The 26,240-nt window shown below is 45.4% G+C and overlaps 1 protein-coding gene across 1 annotated transcript in view; it reads left to right on the top strand.

Moving 5' to 3' along the window:
• Positions 1-25,948, top strand: part of LOC129836141 (TATA-binding protein-associated factor 172-like) — a 64,954-nt gene extending 39,006 nt beyond the window's left edge. Inside the window, exons 20-39 of the mRNA XM_055901974.1 lie at positions 1,560-1,736; positions 3,323-3,563; positions 3,788-3,972; positions 4,046-4,202; positions 4,460-4,569; positions 8,284-8,485; positions 8,763-8,911; positions 9,649-9,801; positions 15,103-15,224; positions 20,232-20,399; positions 20,539-20,616; positions 20,705-20,834; positions 21,571-21,712; positions 21,916-22,046; positions 22,397-22,519; positions 23,196-23,348; positions 23,621-23,829; positions 24,258-24,417; positions 24,689-24,859; positions 25,028-25,948. Of these exons, the coding sequence (XP_055757949.1) occupies positions 1,560-1,736; positions 3,323-3,563; positions 3,788-3,972; positions 4,046-4,202; positions 4,460-4,569; positions 8,284-8,485; positions 8,763-8,911; positions 9,649-9,801; positions 15,103-15,224; positions 20,232-20,399; positions 20,539-20,616; positions 20,705-20,834; positions 21,571-21,712; positions 21,916-22,046; positions 22,397-22,519; positions 23,196-23,348; positions 23,621-23,829; positions 24,258-24,417; positions 24,689-24,859; positions 25,028-25,174 (3,108 nt within the window). The 3' untranslated portion in view covers positions 25,175-25,948. The remainder of the gene's footprint in view (positions 1-1,559; positions 1,737-3,322; positions 3,564-3,787; positions 3,973-4,045; positions 4,203-4,459; positions 4,570-8,283; positions 8,486-8,762; positions 8,912-9,648; positions 9,802-15,102; positions 15,225-20,231; positions 20,400-20,538; positions 20,617-20,704; positions 20,835-21,570; positions 21,713-21,915; positions 22,047-22,396; positions 22,520-23,195; positions 23,349-23,620; positions 23,830-24,257; positions 24,418-24,688; positions 24,860-25,027) is intronic.
• The last annotated feature ends 292 nt before the right edge of the window (positions 25,949-26,240 follow it).

Genomic DNA, 26,240 nt, shown 5'->3' with positions numbered 1-26,240 from the left:
CCTTTGGGCCACCTACTGGCCACCTTCCATCTCCATGTTTCAGTCTAAGCTCAGCGGGGATCAAGTTACTATAATAACTTATAATATTCAACATGTTTGATATAAAAAAAAACATCTTATGCGCTCATTTAGCAACGTTAGGTTACTATTGTGCTTTGTGCTGTCTCTGTGGTGTGTTGGCTTGCCTGGGAAGAAGGCCAGGGCCCTGTGCCCATCTGCCACGGAGACACAGGGGTGTGATGACGCCGTGTTAGAGAGACTGATGGTCGTGTACTAATATTGACCGTCTCTGGTCCTATGCTCCCGAGTGGCGCAGTGCCTCTTGCATCTCGGTGCAAGAGGCGACTTTACAGTCCCTGGTTCGAATCCAGGCTGTATCACATCCCGCCGTGATTGGGAGTCCCGTAGGGCGGCGCACAATTGGCCCAGCGTTGGCCGGGGTAGGCCGTCGTTGTAATTAAGAATTTGTCCTTAACTGACTTGCCTAGTTAAATAAAATAAAATATGCCACTGTCTGGGAGCAAAAACAATTCTAGCTTTAGGAGAAGGTGGCTGCTTATACTAAGTGTACTACTCCCATGTTTTTGCCACCTTGGTTAAGTCTTCATAGATTCATAACCTACATGTTCAACACAGATTAAATGCAGCTTTTAGCAGAAGACATTTTGAGCTGTCTGAAGTCATTACATTTATGTTTAAATATTGAATCGATGTTCTCCAGGGGTCGCATTAGGTTTCAGAAACCTTCATTTTCAAAACGTAGACCATCATATGTTTTCAAACCATTTCACCTGCATTGAAATTCGAAAGACAGGTGTTTTTTTTGTTGTCGCTTCAGTAGAGTTATCAGGGGTGTGCAACTATAGTTTTTCATTACACAAAATAAATGAATGCCAAACATTTGGGAGGAAATAGCTTAGTTTTCCTCAGAGGACAACCGAAGTGCTGCGCCATTTGGTTAGCATCCACGCATAAGTAAATTGACTTACCACGAAAGAGCGCAGTACCTTTTGTATCGACGATACATGGCCATCGGCTAAAAAAGTTTGCATTTTAACTTGCTAAAACTACCGGAGAAAAGTAAACGTCAGTCAGAACACTGTCTGCTGATCAAATGTACCTTTGTGAACGCGGGGGATTTAATTGGTTTGAAGACGAGCAAGATTTTTCATCTGAGTGGGAAAGTGCAACTGAATCACAATTCGTTTAACATTTAGGATTTGGCGCGAACTGCGACAGACAAAATGCCTGCGTTAACAGAACTCAGCATTATGTTTTATCTTATTTGCATGACAAACTCAGAATTCTGTGTTATTGCGACTTCTGGTTCTCATCTATTTTGTTGAACATTGGTAATGCAATGATTGTTTTGTGAAGAGATTTGCCCTGAATCTGTCATTCCCTATCAGACTTTGGGTCATTTCCCTTAACTCCGACGGAATTCAACTATAGACCCTATTGGGGTTCATGGAGGCTGAACGCCATTGTATTGAACGATGACAAACCCAGGAATGTTACGAATCACCTTCTACATCCTCTGTTCTTCCCTCCGTACATAGGTGACCACCATCTTCGCAGAGTCCACCGTGGGTCTGGATATGAAGTCCAAACCGTTTCATCCACTGGACAGCAAGCGCCAGCAGGCCCAGTCCACGGTGGGCGAGACCAGTGTGGAGTGGCAGCAGCTGCACCTGCGCGTCCACATGTTCACCGCCTGCGCCGTGGTCAACCTGCAGGTAGGTGTGTCCACACAAATGTCATCTAATACTGGAAACTTTCTTTATCAACACTTTGCTTTCCCTGATATCGATAGCATGTCTATTGAAATGGTTTTGTTTTAATAATTTCTACATGAAATATACACTTAGTGTGCATTAGGAACACCTGTTCTTTCCATGACCGACTGACCAGGTGAAAGCTATGATCCCTTATGGATGTCACTTAAATCTACTTCAATCAGTGTAGATGAAGAGGAGGAGACCAGAAATGATTTTTAAGCCTTGAGACAATTGAGACATTGTGGATGTGTGCCATTCAGAGAGTGAGTGGTCAAGACCAAATATTTTAGTGCCTTGTAAACGGGGTATGGTAGTAGGTGCCAGGTTATGTCAAGAACTGCAACGCTGCTGGGTTTTTCACACTTAACAGTTTCCCGTGTGTATCAAGAATGGTCTACCACCCAAAGGACATCCAGCCAACTTGACATAAGGGTGGCATTGGAGTCAACATGGGCCAGCACCCCTGTGGAACGCTTTCAACACCTTGTTAGAGTCCATGCCTCGATGAATTGAGGCTATTCTGAGGGCAAAGGGGGGGATGCGCAACTCTATATTAGGAAAGTGTTCCTAATGTTTGGTACTCAGTGTAGATTTACCATTTTGTAAGTATTTTTTTCCCTCTGCTCACCGTTCTAGCCAAAGCATTGTTTGCATAATATTCTTAATTGAAGCCCTATTTGGCATTCCAAAGTAGGCCATTGTCTCTATTTGCTGCTGCATTTTATTCCGTATTTTTTCAAATCCATTTACACTGGACAAAAATATAAATGCAACGTGTAAGGTGTTGGCCCCATGTTTCATGAGCTGAAATAAAAAATCCCAGAAATGTTGTGCACAAATTTGTTTACATCCCTATTAGTGAGCATTTCTCCTTTGCCAAGATAATCCATCCACCTGACAGGTGTGGCATATCAGGAAGCTAATTAAACAGCATGATCATTACACAGGCCACTTTAAAATGTCCAGTTTTGTCACACTACACAATGCCACAAATGTCTCAAGTTTTGAGGGAGCGTGCAATTAGCATGCTGACTGCAGGAATATCCACCAGCTGATGCCAGAGAATTGCACATTCATTTCTCTACCATAAGCTGCCTCCAACGTCATTTAGAGAATTTGGCAGTACGTCCAACCGGCCTCAACTGCAGACCACGTGCAACCACGCCAGCCCAGGACCTCCACATCCGGCTTCTTCACCTGCGGGATCGTCTGTGGGGGGTTTCTGAGGAGTATTTCTGTCTGTAATAAAGGCCTTTTGTGGGGGAAAACTAATTCTGATTGCCTTGTCCCCCCTGTGGATGGGCCTGGCTCCCCTGTGGGTGGGCCTATGCCCTCCCAGGCTCACTGTGCCCCTGCCCAGTCATGTGAAATCCATAGATTAGGGACTAATGACTTTATTTGATTTGAACTGATTTCCTGAAAACTGAAATGTACAGCGTTAAATCTGGGTTGTGTTCATTAGGCACCGAACGGACTGAAACAGACTATCTGGACTTGACCAATTACAAACGCTCATTTTTGTTTTCTCTCATCCCAACCTGCAGGCGTTACCAGACAAGCTGAACCCAGTGGTGCGTCCGCTGATGGAGGCGGCTAAGCGGGAGGAGAACACCCTGGTTCAGGGTTACGCCGCCTCCTTCATCGCCAAGCTGCTGCAGCAGTGTGCTACTAGGCAGCCATGTCCCAATTCCAAGATCGTCAAGAACCTGTGTTCGTCGATCTGCATGGACCCCCTGCTCACGCCCTCCTCGGCCTGCCCCGTGCCCCCCACTCAGACTGCCAAAGGTATGGGATGGGATGCACAACATTTTTAATCTGGGTCATGTTCATTAGGGCACACCATAGTGAAATGTAGACAAAAACTGGAGAAGATCTTGTGGTCCCTCCGTGTTTCAGCCTGATGAACATGACCCAGATTAACACTAACGAGGTTGTGGCTGCCAGAAACAGATATTACATAGAACCCTCTGACACTCACTCTGTTGACCCTTTCTCTCTCTCACCCCTAGCTGGCATGTCGGAGAAAGAATGCATGCACCACATGGTCAATAAGACCAAGGGCATCATCACCCTCTACCGCCACCAGAGGGCAGCATTTGTCATCACCAGCAAGAGGGGCCCAACCCCCAAAACCTCCAAGACCCCCGCCACTGAACTGCCACCCGGCAGCACCACGACCACAGATACTGATGAGGTGGGTGACAGAGGGAGCAAACATTTACCTGTGTATTGACTGTGTTCTTGATGACTATCGTTTATTTTTTCAGAATAAAAAGCCATTTCTCGTTCAGAGAAGAGGTGCCGAGTTCTCTCTGACGACGGTTGCTAGGCACTTTGGCCAGGAGCTGACGAGGTCACTGCCCTACCTGTGGGAGTTTGTGGTGGGACCTTTGAGGGCCGTGGTGGAGAACAACCAAGGCATCGGTATGCTACACTCTTCATTAGATCATATGGGTCATGTTCATTAGGGATCACCGTAACTGAAAGCAAACGTTTCTTATTGGACAAGTAAAGGTAGCCCTTCCCTGTTTCAGTCCCATTTGGTGCCTAATGAACATGACCAAGATGTATTGCTATTTGCTACCCACTGTCCACTTCCAGATGGGCGTCTTCCTATACCTCTTGTATATGTTGTCATCAATGAAGAGATATTGATGCATTTCTGCTCTATGGTGTTGTAGATGCAAAGCTCCAGTTGGAGAGGGGGGATGCTGCAGCCCAGGAGCTGGTCAACTCTCTGCAGGTGCTGGAGGTCACGGCTGGAGCCATGGCCCCCGAGCTCAAACCTCTGGTAAGACAACATGCAGGAGTCTCACCAGTAGAAACACCACCATCCTATCTAAAGCTCAGAAATGTCTCCAATGTTTTCACACCTCAGTTGTAGTCTGTCAAGATGAGTTCACATCCCTCGCCATCTGCTGTGTAGGTCCAGGAGAGTATTCAGACCCATTGGCTTTCAACATTTTGTTAGGCCTGATTCTATAACTGATGAAATTGTTTTTTCCCTCGTCAATCTACACACAGATGACAAAGCAAAAACAGGTTTTTAGAAATGCTTGCTAATTTATAAAATAAAAAAACAGATATCACATTTGCATAAGTATTTTATTATTATTATTATGATTTTTTTTTCACCTTTATCTGTCCTACCAGGTTGGCCAGTTGAGAACAAGTTCTCATTTACAACTGCGACCTGGCCAAGATAAAGCAAAGCAGTGCGACACAAACATCACATGGGATAAACAAACGTACAGTCAATGACACAATAGAAAAATCTATTTACAGTTAGTGCAAATGTAGTAAGATTAGGGAGGTATGACAATAAATAGGCCATAGTGGCGAAATAATTACAATTTAGCAATTAAACCCTGGAGTGATAGATGTGCAGAAGATAATGTGCAAGTAGAGATACTGGGGTGCAAAGGAGCAAAAAAATAAATAACAATATGGGGATGAGGTAGTTGGGTGGGCTATTTACAGATGGGCTGTGTACAGGTTCAATGATCGGTAAGCTGCTCTGACAGCTGGTGCTTAAAGTTAGTGAGGGAGATATGAGTCTCCAGACTTTTGCAATTCGTTCCAGTCGTTGGCAGCAGAGAACTGGAAGGAAAGTTGGCCAAAGGAGGAGTTGGCTTTGGGGATGACCAGTGAAATATACCTTCTGGAGCGCGTGCTACGGGTGGGTGCTGCTATGGTGACCAGTGAGCTGAGACAAGGTGGGGCTTTACCTAGCAAATACTTATAGATGACCTGGAGCCAGTGGGTTTGGCGATGAATATGAAGCGAGGGCCAGCCAACAAGAGCATACAGGTCGCAGTGGTGGGTAGTATATGGGGCTTTGGTGACAAATTGGATGGCACTGTGATAGACTACATCCAATTTGCTAAGTAGAGTGTTGGGCGGGCAGGTGCAGGCAGCGATCGGTTGAAGAGCATGCATTTAGTTTTACTTGTATTTAAGAGCAATTGGAGGCCACGGAAGGAGAGTTGTATGGCATTGAAGCTCGCCTGGAGGGTTGTTGTGTCAAAAGAAGGGCCAGAAGTATACAGAATAGTGTCGTCTGCGTAGAGGTGGATCAGAGACTCACCAGCAGCAAGAGCGACATCATTGATGTATACAGAGAAGAGAGTCGGTCCAAGAATTGAACCCTGTGGCACCCCCATAGAGACTGCCAGAGGTCCGGACAACAGACCCTCCGATTTGACACACTGAACTCGATCAGAGAAGTAGTTGGTGAACCAGGCGAGGCAATCATTAGAGAAACCAAGGCTGTCGAGTCTGCCGATGAGGATGTGGTGATTGACAGAGTCAAAAGCCTTGGCCAGGTCAATGAATATGGCTGCACAGTACTGTTTCCTATCGATAGCGGTTAAGATACCGTTTATGACCTTGAGCGTGGCTGAGGTGCACCCATGACCAGCTCTGAAACCAGATTGCATAGCGGAGAAGGTATGGTGGGATTCGAGATGGTCGGTAATCTGTATATGGGCCTAGCTCGAGGCTAGTTCAATGCTAGCTAGTGCTTGCTTCGGGACAGAGGCGTTAGCTAACAGTAGTCACTCATTTGCAGCTAGCTAGCTGTGATGATCCAGTGTAATGATTCAGAGCGGCAGCAATCCAGTGATATGGTAGAGGAAAGCAGTCCGATATGCTCTGGGTTGATATCACGCTGTGCAGACAGGCATGCGTTGTCCGAGCTAAGGCTGAGTGGTGGCTGGCTGGTGACCGAGGAAGAAGGTGAAGACCTCTAGCCGTGGCTAACAAAGACTAGTAGCTAATTAGCTGGCTAGCTCCTGATGGAAGTTCCAGTTATAAGGAATAAAAATAGCAGATCCGTACCACATTGGATGAGGCGGGTTGCAGGAAAGTATATTTAGTTCGTAGATAGAAAGTGAGATTAAGATATATATGAAAAAGTATTCTTGGGTGTAACTCTACAAGCTTGGCACACCTGTATTTCGGGAGTTTCTCCCGTTCTTCTCTGCAGGTCCTCTCAAGCTCTCAGGTTGGATGGAGAGCATTGCTGCACATCTATTTTCAGGTCTCCAGAGATGTTCGATTGGGTTCAAGTCCGGGCTCTGGCTGGGCCACTCAAGGACATTGAGACTTGTCCCGAAGCAACTCCTGCGTTGTCTTGGCTGTGTGCTTAGGGTCGTTGTCCTGTTGGAAGATGAACCGTTGCCCCAGTCTGAGGTCCTGATTACTCTGGAGCAGGTTTTCATCAAGGATCTCTGTACTTTGCTTCGTACAGCTTTGCATCGATCCTGACTAGTCTCCCAGTGCCTACCACTGAAAAACATCTCTACAGCATGATGCATCCACCACTGTGCTTCACTGTAGGGATGGTGCCAAGTTTCCTCCAGACGTGATGCTTGGCATTTAGGCCAAAGAGTTCAGTCTTGCTTTCATCAGACCAGAGAATCTTGTTTCTCATGGTCTGAGAGTCCATTAGGTGCCTTTTGGCAAACTCCAAGCGGGCTGTCATGTGCCTTTTCCTGAGGAGTGGCTTCCATCTCTAACATAAAGGCCTGATGGGTGGAGTGCTCCAGAGATGGTTGTCCTACTGCAAGGTCCTCTCATCTCCACAGAGGAACTCTGGAGCTCTGTCAGAGTGACCATCGGGTTCTTGGTCACCTCCCTGACTAAGGCCCTTCTCTCCCGATTGCTCAGTTTGACAGGATAGCCTCCTTTAGGAAGAGTCTTGGTGGTTCCAAACTTCTTCCATTTAAGAATGATGGAGGCCACTGTGTTCTTGGGGACGTTCAATGCTGCAGACATTTTTGTTGGTACCCTTCCCCAGATCTGTTCCTCGACACGATCCTGTCTCGGCGCTCTACGGACAATTCCTTCGACATCGTAGCTTGGATTTTGCTCTGACATGCACTGTCAACTGTGGGACTTATAGACAGGTGTGTGCCTTTTCCAAATCATGTCAAATCAGTTTAATTTCCCACAAATGGACTCCAATCAAGTTCTAGAAACATCTCAAGGATGATCAATGGAAACGGGATGCACCTGAGCTGAATTTCATGTCTCATATCAAATGGTCTGAATACTTATGTAAATAAGGTATTTGTTTTTTTTTATACATTTGCAAAAAAAATTCAAAACCTGTTTACGCCTTTTCATTATGAGGTATTGTGTGTAGATTACTGAGGATTTTTGGGGTGTTTTAATCCATTTTAGAATAAGTCTGTAATGTAATAAAATGGGGAGAAGTCAAGGGGACTGAATACTTTCCAAAGGCACTGTATGCCTCAAGCCAAAATTAATGGTGAAGATGAGCACCGGTATCTGGAAATTACGTGGTGGTGTTTTGAATTGTGGTATGTACATCACTTGCCACAATCCAAAACACCACCTTGTGTTCTGGGACGTGCGTTTATCTCAACAGAGGACTTTGACATGAAAACAGCAGACAAACTTTGATTTTGGAGCGTAATGTCTCAGAATAGCGCATTTACTGTATTGTCTGTCTGATAAGTTCTTCCCCTCTGTGTTTCAGTTGTTGGAGCACCTGCCCCACCTGTTCACCTGTCTGCAGCACCCGTACACGGCCGTGCGTCACATGGCGGCGCGCTGCGTTGGTGTGCTCAGTAAGATCGCTACCATGGAGACCATGCACCTGTTCCTGGAACGTGTGCTGCCCTGGCTGGGGTGCATCGAGGACGGCACTAAGCAGGAGGGGGCCATCGAGGCCATGGCCTGTATCCTTCATACGTGTCAGACATGTTCCCGTATATGGGCAACCAACCAATGGTTTTTTATAAAAGATAGAAAAATGACATGCCATGTAGCAGACACTTTATCCAACAGTATATTGAGTGCATGCATACATTTTTTTTGTAAATGTGACCCCACCATGAATTGAACCCACAACCCCACAAGACCTGACATAACTGAAAGAATGGGTGTAATATTGAAACCAGGGGAGTTGGTGTCTTGTGGTTGGTTGTCCTTGACCCCTTGGCCACCGCTCCCCAGGTGTGATGGAGCAGTTGGATGTGGACATTGTGCCGTACATTGTGTTGCTGGTGGTGCCGGTGCTGGGCCGCATGAGTGACCCCAGTGACAGCGTCCGTTTCATGGCCACGCAGTGCTTCGCCACCCTCATCCGCCTGCTACCACTGGAGGTAAACACACACACCGAACAATACAGCATAGACAGTATGTTTTAAGGAGATTTGTTTGAGCAAGTAGTTATTTGGGAGTAGTTATTTAGTCTTTTTTGGGATGCCAGGTAATTTGTAGATCTGTGATTCTGCGCAGTCCGACTGCAGTGTAGTCGATTTCAAACTCTCGCTAGAGCTTCGGTGTTACTTCCTACTGTGCAAATTTGGTTATTTGCCTTTTGCCCACTAGAGGGCAGTATCTCACTATTTTCCTATGCTGAATATTTTATGTGATTGTCATTTGGAGGATGTGTGTGTGTGCTCTAATGAAGTTGGCCTTTTTTTCTCTTCATGGCGACATTGACATCTGTCAGCGGTTAAGTGTTCATTGGGTCATTGGTTGACTTCAATCAGAGAGATTAAGTGGGAGTAATGAATCAGATGCACTGCAGAATCGGAACGGCTGAATGTCACCTGAATGACCTCCCATACCGCCCAGACACAGTTGACTCCCATATAAAAAATGTTGGCACCTGGTAATGTTTGTTTGGATATCTTACACCCTTTTCACACTATCACACTATGCTGACCACAATTGTAATGCGCTCAGGTATTTAATTTTTTCATTATTTCCAGCAAGGTTCCAGCAACTATGGTGGATGTGAAACCAGGTCAGCAAAGTACAGCTGGGCTTGGTTCAGGTTAGTGGTGTGAAAAGGGTTTTGAGTCTGCCTTTTTATTATTATTTGTTAACGTAGGCGGGTATCCCGGATCCTCCCACCATGTCGGATGATCTGATTCGCCAGAAGGCCAGAGAGCGTCACTTCATGGAACAGCTGCTGGACAGCAGGAAGTTGGAGAACTACAAGATCCCTGTGCCCATCAAGGCTGAGCTCCGCAAGTATCAGCAGGTGTGTGTTTACATGGCCTTTATTTTTTTTAACGTGTGTTTATGTGTGCATTTGCATTTTGTGGGTGTTAGAATTCTACCAACAATATTAGCCATTTTCATAATCGATCGGCTAACAGCCCTTGACTATAGGTGCAGCTGAGATCTCCTTTATAGCGCGAGCACACTGTGCCTGTTGTGTCAAGCTGCTGCAAGCTATCTTTCCTCAAGGAACCTATAGGCTGCATCTTGCTACCCACTCATGCTGCACATCATTTATCACACTTGTATAATGCAAAAATGTTGAATCCTAAATTAATTTCCTGTTCGGCAAAACAATGTCCATACAGGCTACGGCACAAAGACTGATACCGTTGGCTCGCTAGTTAGCTAGCAAGATAACATTCAGCATTCACAGAAAGCATTCACAGAAAACAGTCAAATTAGTTGAAGGAAAGTACTATGCATGGGTAGGGGGTAAAATAACATTGCTGAACTGAGCATACCACATGATACAACTCTGAAGCACAGTGCATTTTGTTTAATGTCTGGAGGCCTTACCATTGCTGAGATATTACAATTTGTGTGTACGAATTCTGGGTCAAAAGGTCACAGGAGATAATGCACCGGTCAATGGCAGAGCCTTTTCCATAATGACACAAGTGGACTCGGATTAATAAACAAACTCAAATATCTCAAGATCGGAAAGTCCTATCAACATGACATTTTCAAGGGTTATACAATAATATGAGCATGTTAAAATGAAATAGAATTAAATATGTTTACATACCGTAAAACTTCAATTAAACACTGAGTCTCAAATAGCCACTTGTCCTATTTTTAGTAGCCGGGCAATGTTACACATTTCAGCAATATAAATGCCTGTTTTAAATTAATGCCCTGTCTAAATTAATTGTTTACGAGGTTACCGTGACTTGTTTACGAGGTTTAATGTTTGATGTGTCACATTATATAACTTTTGCAAGTCATTACTGAATTATGGCAATCAGCTGTTTTTATCGCCAGTAAGTAACTGCTAGCTATTGGATGATAGCTAACTGACAAGCACAAAAATTCAATATCGCCATCTAGTGGTGAAAGTGAGATCTGCCGAAAAATGCACAGTCAGAGGATAATAATTCTGTCAAGGAAGTTTGTCTTAATTTAAAAAAGGGTGTAAATGATAACACATTAGTGCAGGAAATTAAGGAATTGATTAAAAAGCTGGAAATAAACAATGAACTATGCAAATGAACAAAGCTGTGTGCATTAAGGAAATAGTCTGTCTGTTGTGTCCAGTGATTGAAGCAAATAAAAGCCTGGGCTGTTAATTGAAGTTTAACGGTATGCACCTGTACTGTATACATTTTCTGTTGTACGCAATAAATCATTGACCAATTAGGCTTTTTCCACTTAAGTTATTTATTTTGGCCTACTAATGCAATTAGTCACACACATATGCTACAGTACTAACCAGAGGTAATACTGTAGGGTTTTAGTGTGCTTCTAACAGACACTTATGTAATTTCACTCAACATTCTCTTATTTTTCTTGTGCCCACCTGCTCTAAAACCGTCTGTGGTGGCGGCTAACCTTCCTGATAGCTACTCTAGCAAAGGTGAGATTGTAAGATTGCATGAAATCTTGACAGCAACATAGCAAAATGTTCCCAAGAATTTGACTTGATATATATATATATTTTTTTTTTGCCGTTTCGTCAGGCGTTTTTTTTTAGCTTTCTCACTTCCAGCGAAAAGTTTTTGGAAGAAGCGTAAAACCGCTCTGGCCCCACTGATTGTGCGCTCCCCGATATCAGAGACATGCTCATGAGTGGTTTATCAGACAAAATTGACATTTACACATTATTCACAACATGTTAACGAATGTGCCAACATTTTTATGATTTAGAAAGTGCGCACCAGAGTCAAACAGCAGAATCCTCTGTCAAGATTGTCACGTGACCTAACACCCTAGCATGGGTACAAGGAATGGAAATGTGTCATTAAAAGCTTTAAAAACATGCGACAATAGCGAGCCGATCGTCTCATATTATTGAACGTGCAACTACTGTAATGAAGCAGACGAAGTAAGGCGTACAATTTGCGGGAAAACATTGATCTAAAAGATGCACCTGATGGAGTGGTTTAAGAGAAACATCTCCGTTGACTTATAAAGAGGGGAAATCTATATATGCAACAACTAGGATGGGTTAATATGACTAGGATTTTGCCTTTGGCTTCTAGACAACGAAAGAAGGTGGATATGAAAACCAATAGAGAAATGCTGACACGTTTTGGGTCGCTAGCTTAGCTGTTAGCTGTTGCATGCGTCTCCTTTCTCTCTCTGCTCCGCTGCTTCAGCCTGCGTCTGAGTTGCCTAGCAGCAAGTGTCCGCTCTGGCTTGTTGCCTAGCAGCAAGTGTCCGCTCTGGCTTGTTGCCTAGCAGCAAGTCTCTGCTCTGGCTTGTTGCCTAGCAGCTAGTCTCCGCTCTGGCTTGTTGCCTAGCAGCAAGTCTCCGCTCTGGCTTGTTGCCTAGCAGCAAGTCTCCGCTCTGGCTTGTTGCCTAGCAGTAAGTCTCCGCTCTGGCTTGTTGCCTAGCAGTAAGTCTCCGCTCTGGCTTGGTGCCTAGCAGTAAGTCTCCGCTCTGGCTTGTTGCCTAGCAGTAAGTCTCCGCTCTGGCTTGCTCACAGCTCGCTCTGACTAGACTGAGCCATTAGTTGATGTTACTCAAGCTACTTTCTAACTCTAAACTCACTGTACTTTACTATTTTCGTCAAAATAAGAATTCCAGTCGGATCCAACACTTTGTTTTTGAATGACGGGTTTGTTATATTCTGACACCAATTTAATGACACAAAATTATGCAAATTAACCTATAGGCCGATTAAAAGATATATATATATATATATAAAAAAATATATATATATATATATCCTTGAGTCTATTGATGCAGCTGTGCGTCAATCTAAGTAACATTATTATAAAAATACCAATCAAAATCCATACATTTTAAGCTAGATGTATATTTGAGCTAGGGATGTTGGCCTTCAGCATGTGCGGTGGAAGGTGGCAGAGCTACAGCGGTGTTTGTCAGACATCCTGAAAATCGGTATTCTCACAAACGTCTGTAGCGTCCGAACGGTTTGACTCTATGGAAAGGGAAGACTCTCACGAACATGATGGGGTTCTCTGTTTTGCTCTATGACCCCCACAAGTTTCACAGGACTCGTCTGAAGGTAACCCACACAAACAAATTAAGGTAGTTTTGTGCCAACAAAAATAAGGGGTGTCAAAAAAATACAAATTTCCTGAGCTTTCTTATATCTCCTAGGTATAGGACAGACACTTAAATCGTATTCCTTATGTGTAATTTTTTTACTGTCTTTGCCGTTTTAGGAATGTGTTATTCCATGTGTTTCTATGGGCTATAGTTGTAGGCCAAATTCAATATTTTATCACTATTTTTTTATTCTGAAAGGGGTCCTAAAATTCAAAATCAATAGCTAAATCCATGGTATGAACAACTTAAAACAATTCCATATGTTACAGATGACAAACACTCTACTGACATTTGCCAAAACAAGCTCAGTAACTCAATGCATGCATTCATTGAATATGCTTTTCCCTGTATTGTAAGTAGGCCTAAACAACATCTTGATTTACCCAGTTTATCAATAGATTTACCATACAACAAAGTCAAATTGATTATTATTGTAAGGGCTATCAAAGTTAACGCGTTACACAATGAGCACAGAGCACAATGCGCTCTGCTGTGCGGTTGTCAGTAGTTACCACAAGCACAAAGTAATAATTATGGCTAATCCACAGATGGAACAATGAGATAGATAGTTTGCCGGATGTATAAATGTGAAGCATCCGCTTGGCGTTTCCACTCAATACCAAACATATGGTAGAGGAAGAGGAAGCCCACTGGCTGGCAGTTGGAGGAGATTGATTTTGGCCGACGTTCAGCACATTTTCTCATCAATGAAACATTTGGATTTCAACAGTTTTCTGTTCCCAAAACTGTTTATGAACGGAGTGGACTGTTTTTTAATATTTATTTTTGTAGATTTTGTTTGTAGACTTTGCCCTTTCAAAAAATCACGTTGTTTAGAAGTGCAAAGGCGAATTGAGTTATTGCGCACTTCAGGAGGTGTTCCATAACGCAAATATGCAGATCGCGCCAATAGGATCTCGCTAGTTCGTGCTTGGCTCTGCCCACTATGACTCGTCTGTTCCAATTGGAAACGACAGGCTCTGGTATATTTTGGTTTAGTTATATTTTTTGGTGGCTATTAAATCTGATTTTAATCTTAACCACACTGCTAACCTTATGCCTAACCTTTAAATGAAGACCAAAAAGCAAATTGTTGTGTTCATTCATTTTTTACGGTATAGCCAATTTTGGCTGTGGTAACTAGTGACAACCGTAGTGTGCTCTCGGTCTCAGACTACTCAACAGCAACTGCTTGCTGCTGTCTCTTGTGTTGCTTAAACACCCATTATGCATGCAGTTTCGAATGAAAATGTACAGAATATTCACCCATAAACGCATTCCAAGGGCATTTCTTTAGATAACAGCCAAAAACGTAAATTGCACAGAAGTAGCTAGCTAGTTATGCTAACGTTAACTAGCAGCTAGCTCATCAAACAAGAATGTTTACAATGCCATGGCTGAATAACTCTTGATTCAACTCTAATCAAGAAGCATTCAGCTGCTGTAGATTAGGGTTGGAGTGAAAATCGACAGAACAGTAGCTCTCAAGGAACAGGGCTGGAAAGTGTGTGTGTGCGTGTGGGTGTGTGTGTGAGATATCCACTACTCTTCAGATATGCTCCAGGACTAAAAGATGAGGGATGGCCTTGTCTCTAACTAGTTAAATAACTCTGCAAGCAATTCAGCACTTTCCACTTTATCTTCCGTCTCATCGTTTTCTGCCAGCCTCTACAAATAGGGTTTGCTTTAAATGTAGCAGGGAGGGCAGCTGCTGCTGACAAATGGCTTTTGAACAGAACACACATTTTAAAGTGGTTGAATGGATGGGCTTTGTGCCCAACATCCATCTCTCTAATGGAAAAGTGATTTGTAGATCAGTGATTCTGCCTGTGATGTAGTCATACGCAAAATGTCAGCACAGTGACAATGTTTGTATGAATTCTTTCACTCGTCACTTCACACGGTGTGGCATGAAATGCAGTGCAACAGCTCATTGAGTCACATCATTGTCCCACCCTGCCATAGCTAGTATGCAGAATGTGATTGATAAGGTTATTAAAATGACTAATTTGATGGACCGTTTCAATGACTTTGATCTTTCCAGGACGGAGTGAACTGGCTGTCCTTCCTGAATAAGTACAAGCTGCATGGTATCCTGTGTGACGACATGGGCCTGGGCAAGACCCTGCAGTCCATCTGCATCCTAGCAGGGGACCACTACCTCAGGTACTTAACTGCAAGACCACACAAACAGGTTGTGTTCCAGGCCGACTATATTGCAGTTGCACTGCATGCATCAATCAACGGTTGCATGCCATGTCATTGACTGCAGTCGGGCATCAGATTGCTATATCATATGTGGTTACCAGGCGCCATCAGAGCACGCAACAGAACAGTGTACTGTCTACATTTGGTTAATTTTTTTATTGAATCGTTTTCAACAAATATTTTTTCAAGTTTTATTGAATTCCGTGACGCGGTTAGCCTTTACGGCTGGGACTGCAGGTTTGTGTCGCAGAATCCTCTTAAGTAGCAGTTAGCTGCTAGCCGTCATGAAAACAGAGCAGGCTAACGCTAGCAGTGCAAGCCCACCAATGTTTTTTTCCCACGGCTGGGCACATGCTTTAGGTGTTTTGATTTCCTCACAATCACAAGATTGTGGAACTGTCAAATGGACTGGGATTGGTCTGCCCTATATGCACCACCACCAAGCATCTTAAGGGAAAGAGATCCTTCAGCTATGAGTAGCGGATTACCTATTTTCTTACCGTAGCCCAGGCAAACCAAATCTGTTTTTAAGTGCCTCTTATAGCTAAGCTGTCTGAGTCAGGCGGCGTTGATCTGTCCCAATCCAACGGCTAGATATTAAGCTCAACTCTGCGGCCCATTGGCGACTGGATCTCGCAAGCCGTAGGAGATCGGGGAGGCAGTCTGGCCACTCTTCATATATCCGAGAAGATCCGATTCCGCTATCAAACAGCTTTCCCCTGCTTGATACAGACCACCCAGCCCGGGAGTCAACACGGATCCTGGGAATATACCAACAGCCAGTGGCACCCTCCTACATGGCCACCACAGTTTAGCAGGTCGCTGACTCGAGACAGAAGGATCTCGGGCCAGCCGCCACCTTCCTGGGGTTTTCCGACGCCATCCACTGTTGCTGGTGAGAAGAATCAGGCTAGCCTGGCTCGAAGCCTCTGTGGACCGACCCAAAGACCACTGTCACACAGGAGCCCGTTTCCATGACATCAACTCCCTCCCGCCAAACAATTCTGGCCAACTACTCCATTATTGACAAGGTTTTTAACGACCTTCGCTTTAGGTGATCTGAGGGAGTACTACGCAAAAAATGGTAACACCTTCGCTAGCACAGGGAAGAGAATAATTCTCTCTGGCCCCCTCCCGTGCTACCGAAGGGGTTCGGAACATTTCAGCCGACTCGTTGCCCTCAACGAGTACCTGAAGAAACTTTGCAAGGACAGGAACGTCTCCTTTTGTGACAACTTTGATTTGCTGTGGGCGCAACGGCACTTTTTAAGAGACTGGATTTCACCCTAACTGCAGGGGTTATAGGAATATTTCCAGGACAATGGCAAACCGTTTAGAGACTGACGGACAGTGTCTGGTAGTGCTCCAGTCCTCCCTGTCAGAATAAGCAACGGAGGACTTGGAAACCATATCAACTCCCATGGAAATGGCACTGTGGTTATTGTAACCTAATTTATGTTCCTCTAACTCTGCCTTCTAGTGAGTTTATACAAACTGTCGTCTGCCATTCTGGTAAATTGGAGACTTTCAGAAAATCTGGTTGTAACGTTAATCATTTGGTCGTTTTTCCATTGGTTACCTCGAGAGGCCCACACTCATTGAATATGGAGCTTTTAAATGTTAGAGCAATCACTAGTTAAATCAGTAGTTGAATGACCTCATTACAGAGCGCAAAATGGATTGCATGTTTCTCACTGAAACATGGCTGTCTTCAGATTGTAGTTCTACTGTTATTGAGTTGCCCCCCCAGACTACAGCTTTTCATACTCTCAGTAAAGGGTGGGGTGACAGCCTCTATTTTTTTTATTAATACTCTCAGCTGTAAGGACATATAGTTTGGTGACTTTTGTAAGTATTTTGAGCATCATGCTATACTGTTTAAATGTCAGCCACCAGTGCTGGTGATAACCTTGCATTGGCCATCAAAGCATTGCCCCATTTTATTTCCTGATTTCTTTGAACTATCGTCATTCAACTATGATAAAATCATTGTTGACAGAGATTGACTCCAAGGCAATTGAATTCATGAATCTTTTGAGCTCTATGGACTTCATCCAACATGTCACTGGACCCACCCATAACTGCAGCCATGCTCTGGACCTGGTTATTACCGAAGGGCTTTCTATTGACACATCCTCTTGTTGATGTTGCTTTGTCTGATCTCCTTGTGTTTTTTTTACTACCTTGTTCCCCATTGCACAGGGTAGTACTAAACACTATCTCACCTCTGAAGTTGCTACAGATTTTGAGTGTATGAACAACACACCATCACCTATTCTGCCTTCCTCTTGTGATGATTTAGTTAACTTTAATAGCAAACTAAGGGCAACCATTGACGCCATAGCTCCTGTAAGGTTAAAAAAAGGCCAATTGGATGAGTCAGGAAACATATCAATTAATAAGAAATTGCAGAAAGGCAGAGCGGAAGTGGAGAAAGTCAGTTGCTGGTCAATTATGATATTCTGAGAGCGCATCTTGGCATATATAACAAGGCAATTAGAAATGCAAAACGGGTACATTTTTCTGACATGATCACTAATAATCAGAATCATTCGAGTGTTCTTCTCTGCCATTGATGGCCTGATAAATCCAACCCCCGCAAGTCTGAACTTTCCTCCACATATTAAATGTGACGCGTTTCAGAGATAAGATCCCAATCATTAGGCTGGCAAGACCTGATGCGAGGTTTGATATACAGTGCATTCCGAAGGTATTCGGATCCTTGACCTCTTTTACATTTTGTTAGGTTACAGTCTTATTCTAAAATGGATACGTTTTTTTTTTTGTCTGAATCTACACACAATACCCCATAATGACAAAGCAAAAACTGTTTTTTTAATACATTTTTGCAAATGTATGAAAAATAAACTGAAATACCACATTTACATAAGTATTCACACCATTTACTCAGTACTTTGTTGAAGCACCTTTGGCAGCGATGACCACCTCGAGTTTTTGGTTATGCCTCTACAAGCTTGCCACCTGTATTTGGGGAGTTTCTCCCATTTTTCTCTGCAGATCCTCTCAAGCTCTGTCATGTTGGATGGGGAGCGTTGTTGCACAGCTATTTTCCGGTCCCTCCAGAGATGTTCGGTCGGGTTCTGGCTGGGCCACTCAAGGACATTCCGAGACTTGTCCCGAACTACACCTGCATTGTCTGAGCTGTGTGCTTAGGGTTGTTGTCCGGTTGGAAAGTGAACCAGTCTGAGTGCTCTGGAGCAGGTTTTCATCAAGGATCTCTCTACTTTGCTCCGTTCATCTTTCCCTCGATCCTGACTAGTCTCCCAGTCCCTGCCGCTGAAAAACATCCCCACAGCATGATGCTGCCACCACCATGCTTCACCGTAGGGATGGTACTAGGTTTCCTTCAGACGTGACGCTTGGCATTCAGGCCAAAGGGTTCAATCTTGGTTTCATCAGACCAGAGAATCTTGTTTCTCATGGTCTGAGAGTCTGTGCCATTTGGCCAACTCCAAGCGGGCTGTCATGTGCCTTTTACTGAGGAGTGGCTTCCATCTCTAACATAAAAGCCTGATTTGGTGGAGTGCTGCAGAGAGGTTTCTCCTCCTGGAATGTTCTCCCATCTCCCCAGAGGAACTCTGGAGCTCTGTCAGTGACCATCGGGTTCTTGGTCACTTCCCTGACCAAGGTCCTTCTCCCCCAATTGCTCAGTTTGGCCGGGTGGCCAGCTCTAGGAAGAGTCTTGGTGGTTCAAAACTTCTTCCATCTAAGAATGATAGAGGCCACTGTGTTCTTGGGAACCTTCAGTGCTGCAGAAAGATTTTCGTACCCTTCCCCAGATCTGTGCCTCGACACAATCCTGTCTCGAACCTCTACGGACAATTCCTTTGACCTCATGGCTTGGTTTTTGCTCTGACATGCACTATTAACTGTGGGACCTTATATAGACAGGTTTGTGCCTTTCCAAATCCTGTCCAATCAATTGAATTTACCACAGGTGGAGTCCAATCAAGTTGTAGAAACATCTCAAGGAGGATCAATAGAAACAGGATGCACCTGAGCTCAATTTCAAGTCTCATAGCAAAGGGTCTGAATACTTATGTAAATAAGGTATTTGTTTTATACATTTGCAAACATTTCTTAACCTGTTTATTTTTATAAGACTAACGTAACAAAATGTGAAAGTCAGGGGTTCTGAATACTTTCCGAATGCACTGTATGTTACCCCTTGGCAAGCACAGCATTGATTTCCACTGCTACTCAAATGATACACAACTTTACGTTTCTGTGTCACCAGAGGATTTTTAGCTCCACAGAAATGAGACTATTTGTGATTTTTAAATACTTGGATGGCTCACAACTTCCTCCAGCTAAATCCGGACAAGACCCGAGGCACTTATTGTTGGAGCCACAGCATAGAGAGAGAATCTGACTGCACATTTTAATTCACAGGCAGTGAAGGTAAAAAACCTAAGTGTAACTATAGATTTTGAACTCCAATCACACATGTGTGTGTGTGTGTGTGTGTGTCCAAAATAGATTTTTACCACCTGCGGAACATTGCCACGGTGCGGTTGTTTCTCTCTCAGGCTGATACAGAGACTCATCCATGCTTTTACAAGCAGGCTTGACTACTGTAATGCTCTCCTGTCTGGTCAACCCAAGAAAGCCACTGGTCAAGGGCAAAACATACAGAATGCTGCAGCACGGGTGCTGGCTGCCTGTGAGTTTTAGAACAAATTAAGATTCTTCTATCTGTTTTTGTGTGAAGTAAATAGTAGTTTTTCTTAATTGTTTTTCTGTGAAACACATCGTTGCATCCATGCCTGAAATGTGCTATATAAATAAAGCTTGATTGGATTGAATACCTATCCAGGCGTTGTGAAATCTGGCAGGCAACTGCAATGTATTCGTCCTGGAACGTGTCCACTGTTTGACTAAACTATACACCGTCAGCACATTGGAGGCGCCTCTGTTGTTAAGAGTTCTATTAATTGTGTGCAGGGCGCAGGAGTATGCCAAGACCAAGGCAGCAGACTGCACCCCCCTGCCCTCTCTGGTGGTGTGCCCCCCCACCCTGACGGGTCACTGGGTGGACGAGGTGGGCAAGTTCTGCACCGACGAGTACCTGAACCCCCTGCACTACACAGGACCCCCCACCGAGCGAGCACGGTAAGACCCCTAGACCGACCCTCACCCACCCAAACAAACATACACACGATTCCACCACAGAGATTGCATAGGAGAACACGGCATTATCATTTGTTAAAATTATTACGAGGTTAAAATAATTGTTTTTTTTCTATTGCAGGTTACAGCATCAAGTGAAAAAGCACAACCTAGTAGTAGCCTCCTACGATGTTGTACGAAACGACATTGACTTTTTTAGGTTATTTATTTATTTTATTTAAAAACAAATATCTTTGGAATGGTGGCTGTCATTTTTATAAATAATATATACCATTTTTAATTTTCAGGAATATAAAATTCAATTACTGTATCCTCGACGAGGGCCATGTGATCAAGAACGGGAAGACCAAGCTCTCTAAGGCCATTAAGCAGTTGGCGGCCAACTTCCGAGTCATCCTATCAGGAACGCCCATCCAGGTGGGCGCATAAACTTCAGCCGATTATTATATGTATTTTTTAATTGAACCTTTATTTAAGTCGGCAAGTCCGTTAAGAACAAATTCTTAATTACAATGACGGCCTACCCCGGCCAAAACCGGACGACGCTGGGCCAAGTGTGCTCCACTGTATGGGACTCCCAATCACGGCCGAATGTGATACAGTCTGGATTCGAACCAGGGACTGTAGTGACGCCTCTTGCACTGAGATGCAGTGCCTTAGACCGCTGCGCCACTCGGGAGCTTTTTTTTTTTTTTTAAGTCAGTAAAGAATAAGCAGAGGCGTCTGCAGTGGAAATGAATCTCTTGCAGTGTGTTTGTTTTGGTTTTTAGCACCTTTTTGTTTGTACTAGACTTTATTGTAAGACCAGGATCCTCTTGAGCTTGTTAATGTTCTGTGCTCACTGCATCAGATCAATGTTGCCTAATCATTTCTCTATACTGGCCTAATGATTCCTTCCTCCACTCGGTTGGCCGTATTGTCTTTATATTGATGGGTCTATTAGTGGATGAAATGAGGACATTATGCCAAAGATATGTGACATTAATGGTGATGTATGTTAGATTCGGTGATGCCTATTGGCCAGTCTGCCGCTGTAGCCTTTATAGAGGAGTTCAGTCCAAGCAGTCGGACTACTTCCAAGTCTCGGCGTTTATTTCGTTCTAATACAACTCTCTCACTTTTGGACTCTTTCTCTCCCTCTACCGCCTCACAGAATAATGTTCTGGAGCTGTGGTCGCTCTTTGACTTCCTCATGCCCGGCTTCCTGGGCACAGAGCGCCAGTTTGCCGCCCGCTATGGCAAGCCCATCCTGGCCAGCCGTGACGCCAAGAGCTCGTCACGCGAACAAGAGGCCGGTAAAGATCCGTTTTTTTCTCTGTTCTGATGTTGGTGTAATCACCAGTTGTGAATGCCTAACAATGAGGGCACGGAAGCTGGGTCTCGTTCATTTGGCACCGTGGTTGTGGCGATATTGCGACACTTGATTTCCCCAAGAATCTGACACCGACGGTGGTGTGTTTTTGTTTCTTGCGGTGACTCTTCCGCTCCTCCACTCTAGGGGTGCTGGCCATGGAGGCGCTGCATCGCCAGGTGCTGCCCTTCCTCTTGAGGAGAATGAAGAAGGACGTGCTGCAGGACCTGCCCCCCAAGATCATCCAGGACTACTACTGCAACCTCAGCCCTCTACAGGTACACTATGAAACACTGTTATAATGTCACATAGACGGCCTCTTCATATGAAGAGAACAGCAGTACGTCTGTTGTGATGGTCTACCCTGTGTTTTATTCCCGATTTCTCGTCCCCATATAAAGTAAATCTGAGGCTGCTGCAACAAATGTTAATGGTACAATCCATTAAATGAAAGCCTGATCTGTGTGGGATTTTGAGATTGACTACATTGCAGACATACTGTGTAGAATCACTGATCTACAGTTCATCCCAAATAACTACTCGTTACATGATTTAAGATGAGCAATTCTGCGCCTCACCTTGCTCAAACCGATCCCCTCAAACACGCCGTCGCGCTCTCTGTCTGCAGGTTCAGCTGTATGAGGACTTTGCCAAGTCCCGGGCCAAGGTCAGTGTGGAGGACACCATCTCTACAGCCTCCATCCACGAAGAGGAGAAGCCCAAGCTGAAGGCCACGGGCCACGTGTTCCAGGTACACACACACACACACACACACACACACACACACACACACACACACACACACACACACACACACACACACACAGGTCAATGTATGTGACTGCCTTCTATTTAGTTTGTGGATTGTGCCTGGGGCATTTTTTGCCACTTGTGACCTGCATGGAAAATGGTAGAAGGTGGCAGGTAGCCTAGCGTTTCGAGTGTTGGGTCAGTAACCGACAGGTTGCTAGTTCGAATTCCAGAGCCGACAAGGTGAAAACCTGTCTGTGCACTTGAGCAAGGAACTTAACCGTCATTTCTCCAGGGCCGCCGTTGATAATGGCAGACTCCGGCCGTGAGCCCACTCTCCGAGGGTGTCTCTGGGGGCTCGGGAGAGGCGACGGTCGAGACATGACCCGTCTAACCCGGACGGCGCTAGGCTCCGCCCTATGGCACACAATTACATTTTTTGCCCTAGCACTACACAGCTGATTCAAATAATCAAAACGTGCACTCGGGGGTGGCCCCAGGACCGAGTTTGGGTGACCCTGCCTTAGACTGCTGTGCCACGCGGCGCACATTTCCATTTCACACATGCGTATAATAGGACACAATAGAATCACCCACCAAATGTGTATTATATCTTTTAAATGTGTGCGTATACACCATACTTGGTATTTGTTATTTACATCCTCTTCCCTCTCCAGGCTCTGCAGTACTTGCGGAAGCTGTGTAACCACCCGGGCCTGGTACTGCTGCCACAGCACCCGGAGTACAAGCGCATCACAGACCAGCTGGCAGCACAACACTCCAGCCTCCGAGACATCCAGCACTCGCCCAAACTCTCAGCTCTCAAACAGGTACCCCTATACCCTACCTCTAGGTGCCACCCATTCCTTACGCTGACCCCAATCTCAGCCAGGCACCACCCCTATTCCCATCTCTGCCTTCACATACCAACCTATTCCTGTCCCCCAAATCTTCTCTGCTCCAGAAGTGGCAGTTATTGGGATAGTAGTGGAGTGAGGTGCAGATACTTCCTACTCCACACTACTCAACCCCTGCAGATAAAAACACCCCAGCGAGTAAGTTGTTATACTGAGCCCCCCCCCCCCCCCCCCCCTTATTCCAGTTGTTGTTGGACTGTGGTCTGGGCAGCAGCGGCTCAGCGGAGGGCACAGAGGCGGTGGTGGCCCCGCACAGAGTGCTGATCTTCTGTCAGCTGAAGAGCATGCTGGACATCGTGGAGCACGACCTGCTCAAGCCCCAGCTGCCCGCCGTCACCTACCTGCGACTGGACGGCAGCGTCCCAACTGGCCTGCGCCACTCCATCGTCTCCAGGTGAGAAGGGAGGAGCATGGAGGGAGTCTATGGGTCCTGTGTGTGGCAATACAAATGCATGGCGTTGGTGTCAAACAAGCCTGTAACACTATCGTCAGTAGTGCTGCCAGCAGTCCGTGTTTATTATTATTTATTTTTTAAGGAGATCGGGAGCGCCGATCTCCTTCAATGTTATTTGTTTTTAGGACGGGACCCCTTAGAAGTAGTTTGAGGGACCGCTATTGGGCTCAGACAGTAGGCTGAGCTGAGGCTGGAACCCACGTCGCCAGGGGGGGTATGTGTAGTCGGGAGCTTTTAGACTGCTACACCAGACTAAGGCACAGTCCTGCCGCCTTTGCTGACGTGTCACTCACAAACCTCATCTGAATTGAGTGGCACTGTCCTTCTCTCGCTGTCTCCCTACGGTGCTCTGTCACGCTCGCTCTCAGGTTCAACAACGACCCCTCAATAGACGTGCTGCTGCTCACCACCCACGTGGGCGGTCTGGGTCTGAACCTGACCGGCGCTGACACGGTGGTGTTTGTGGAACACGACTGGAACCCGATGAGAGACCTACAGGCCATGGACCGCGCACACAGGATAGGACAGGTAAACTACTGCCTCTGCATGGACCGCGCACAATGTCAAATAAAATATCCAGGCCAGCACAGTGTGGTTTGGTTCGGCCTTCCGGTGTGAATCAGGCAAAAAGCATGTTTGAGTGGATCAATTTTGAGTAAGCCGAGGCTTCAGAATCACTCGTCTTGATTCTGTGCGGTCCAACTGCAACGTAGTTCGTCTCAGACATGCGCACAGGCTTGGCCGGTTGGCAGTCCCAACGTAGTGACACATTGCTGTAACGGTGTGTCTCCTCTTGCAGAAACGCGTGGTCAACGTGTATCGTCTGATCACGCGTGGCACCCTGGAGGAGAAGATCATGGGCCTGCAGAAGTTCAAGATGAGCATCGCCAACACTGTCATCAGCCAGGAGAACGCCAGTCTGCAGAGTATGGGCACCGACCAGCTCCTCAACCTCTTCACCTTGGACAAGGTCAGTAGCGCTCGCTTGGGTACAAACACACACACTTATACACGTGCATCGTCCCCCCCCCCTTTGTCTTCTTAGTCATTCTACTCTTTCACACACATCTATTTAACCAGTGTCGCCTGTCCTGTGTGTGTGTGTTTCGATCTCTCTATCCTGTCTCTCTCTGTCTAGGATGGGAAGGACGATAAGGGCGAGTCGTCGTCCTCTGGAGGGAAAGCCTCCATTAAGAACGTGCTGGACGGCCTGGGGGACCTGTGGGACCAGCAGCAGTACGAAACCGAATACAACCTGGACAGCTTCATGCACTCGCTCCACTAGCCTCTCTTACCCAGCCAGGGTTCAGTGCTATCTGCCAGTCTGATTCTGGTTATCCCCATGGCTCCCTCAGTATTCTCCCACCCCAAAGCCCACTTAACTAGACAGCCTTTAGTGCTGTGTACCCTCTTGTCCCAGGGGAACAGAGGAGCAAGGTCATCTCTCCTTGAGACTGCGTGTGCAGTGGAGCAGCAAGATGGGACTGCCCCAGAGACCACTCCAGCCCTGTGGTGGTCCCGCCTTCTAAACTGAAGTCTTAAAACACTCCCACACCCACTTTTAGAGGACTACCAGTGTTCTATTGTCTGTATAGGCAAAAACAAGATGTTTGACAGGAAGAAAGAAGGGGAGCCATCTTATAGGAACACATGTGCGCACACACCAGAGTGCTGGCTCTTTATAGCTGGTTACTGGATTGCACTGTGACTACTAACTAGAAGGGGTGTTTTGTTTATTTTATACCACCCCCAGGTGACGCTAGTCTCCCCACACATATCCTGTGTAAGCACATTCACTTGACCTTTCTCGCCCACATAGAACTCTGTATGGATCAGACGGCTGGCCAGGCACAGGTTTGGAAAGAGCCGTGGCCGGTGCTGCTCGTCCCCGACCTTGTGAAATGTCACTCTAAATGGAGCCTCACAGAGACTTACACCGCGGGGCCAACCTGAAACAAGGGGACTTGTCCGAGTTTGAAGAAAATGCAGACCTGTAAATATTTCTGTAATTGTTGCTCCTTGTTTAAACTGATATTTATAATAAATTCTAGAGCTTTGAGCGGGCGTCCTGTTTTGTGCTTACAGTACTGTCCCCAATAGACTGCATTCCTATGTTGAACACGGCCAGTAGAGGGTGTCCTTGCATTTAGGAATGATGGCACTGAGATTAGCTCTGAGTGAAAAGTTGATTGTGACCATTTGAGGTGCAGCATGAGGTTGAAAAGCAAGTGAAAGTAAAGATGAACAAACCACGTCAGTAATACCGGAGCTTTAGTCTGAGGTGATGGGCAAACTAGTGTTATTGCCTACATGAACTACTGACTACCAAACCTTTGACACGTTGCTGCTGC

The sequence above is a fragment of the Salvelinus fontinalis genome, chromosome 37, assembly GCF_029448725.1.
Source record: "Salvelinus fontinalis isolate EN_2023a chromosome 37, ASM2944872v1, whole genome shotgun sequence".
Taxonomy (NCBI): Eukaryota; Metazoa; Chordata; class Actinopteri; order Salmoniformes; family Salmonidae; genus Salvelinus; species Salvelinus fontinalis.
Note: the sequence above shows the minus strand (reverse complement) of the source record. Positions and strands in the feature narration are given on the sequence as shown.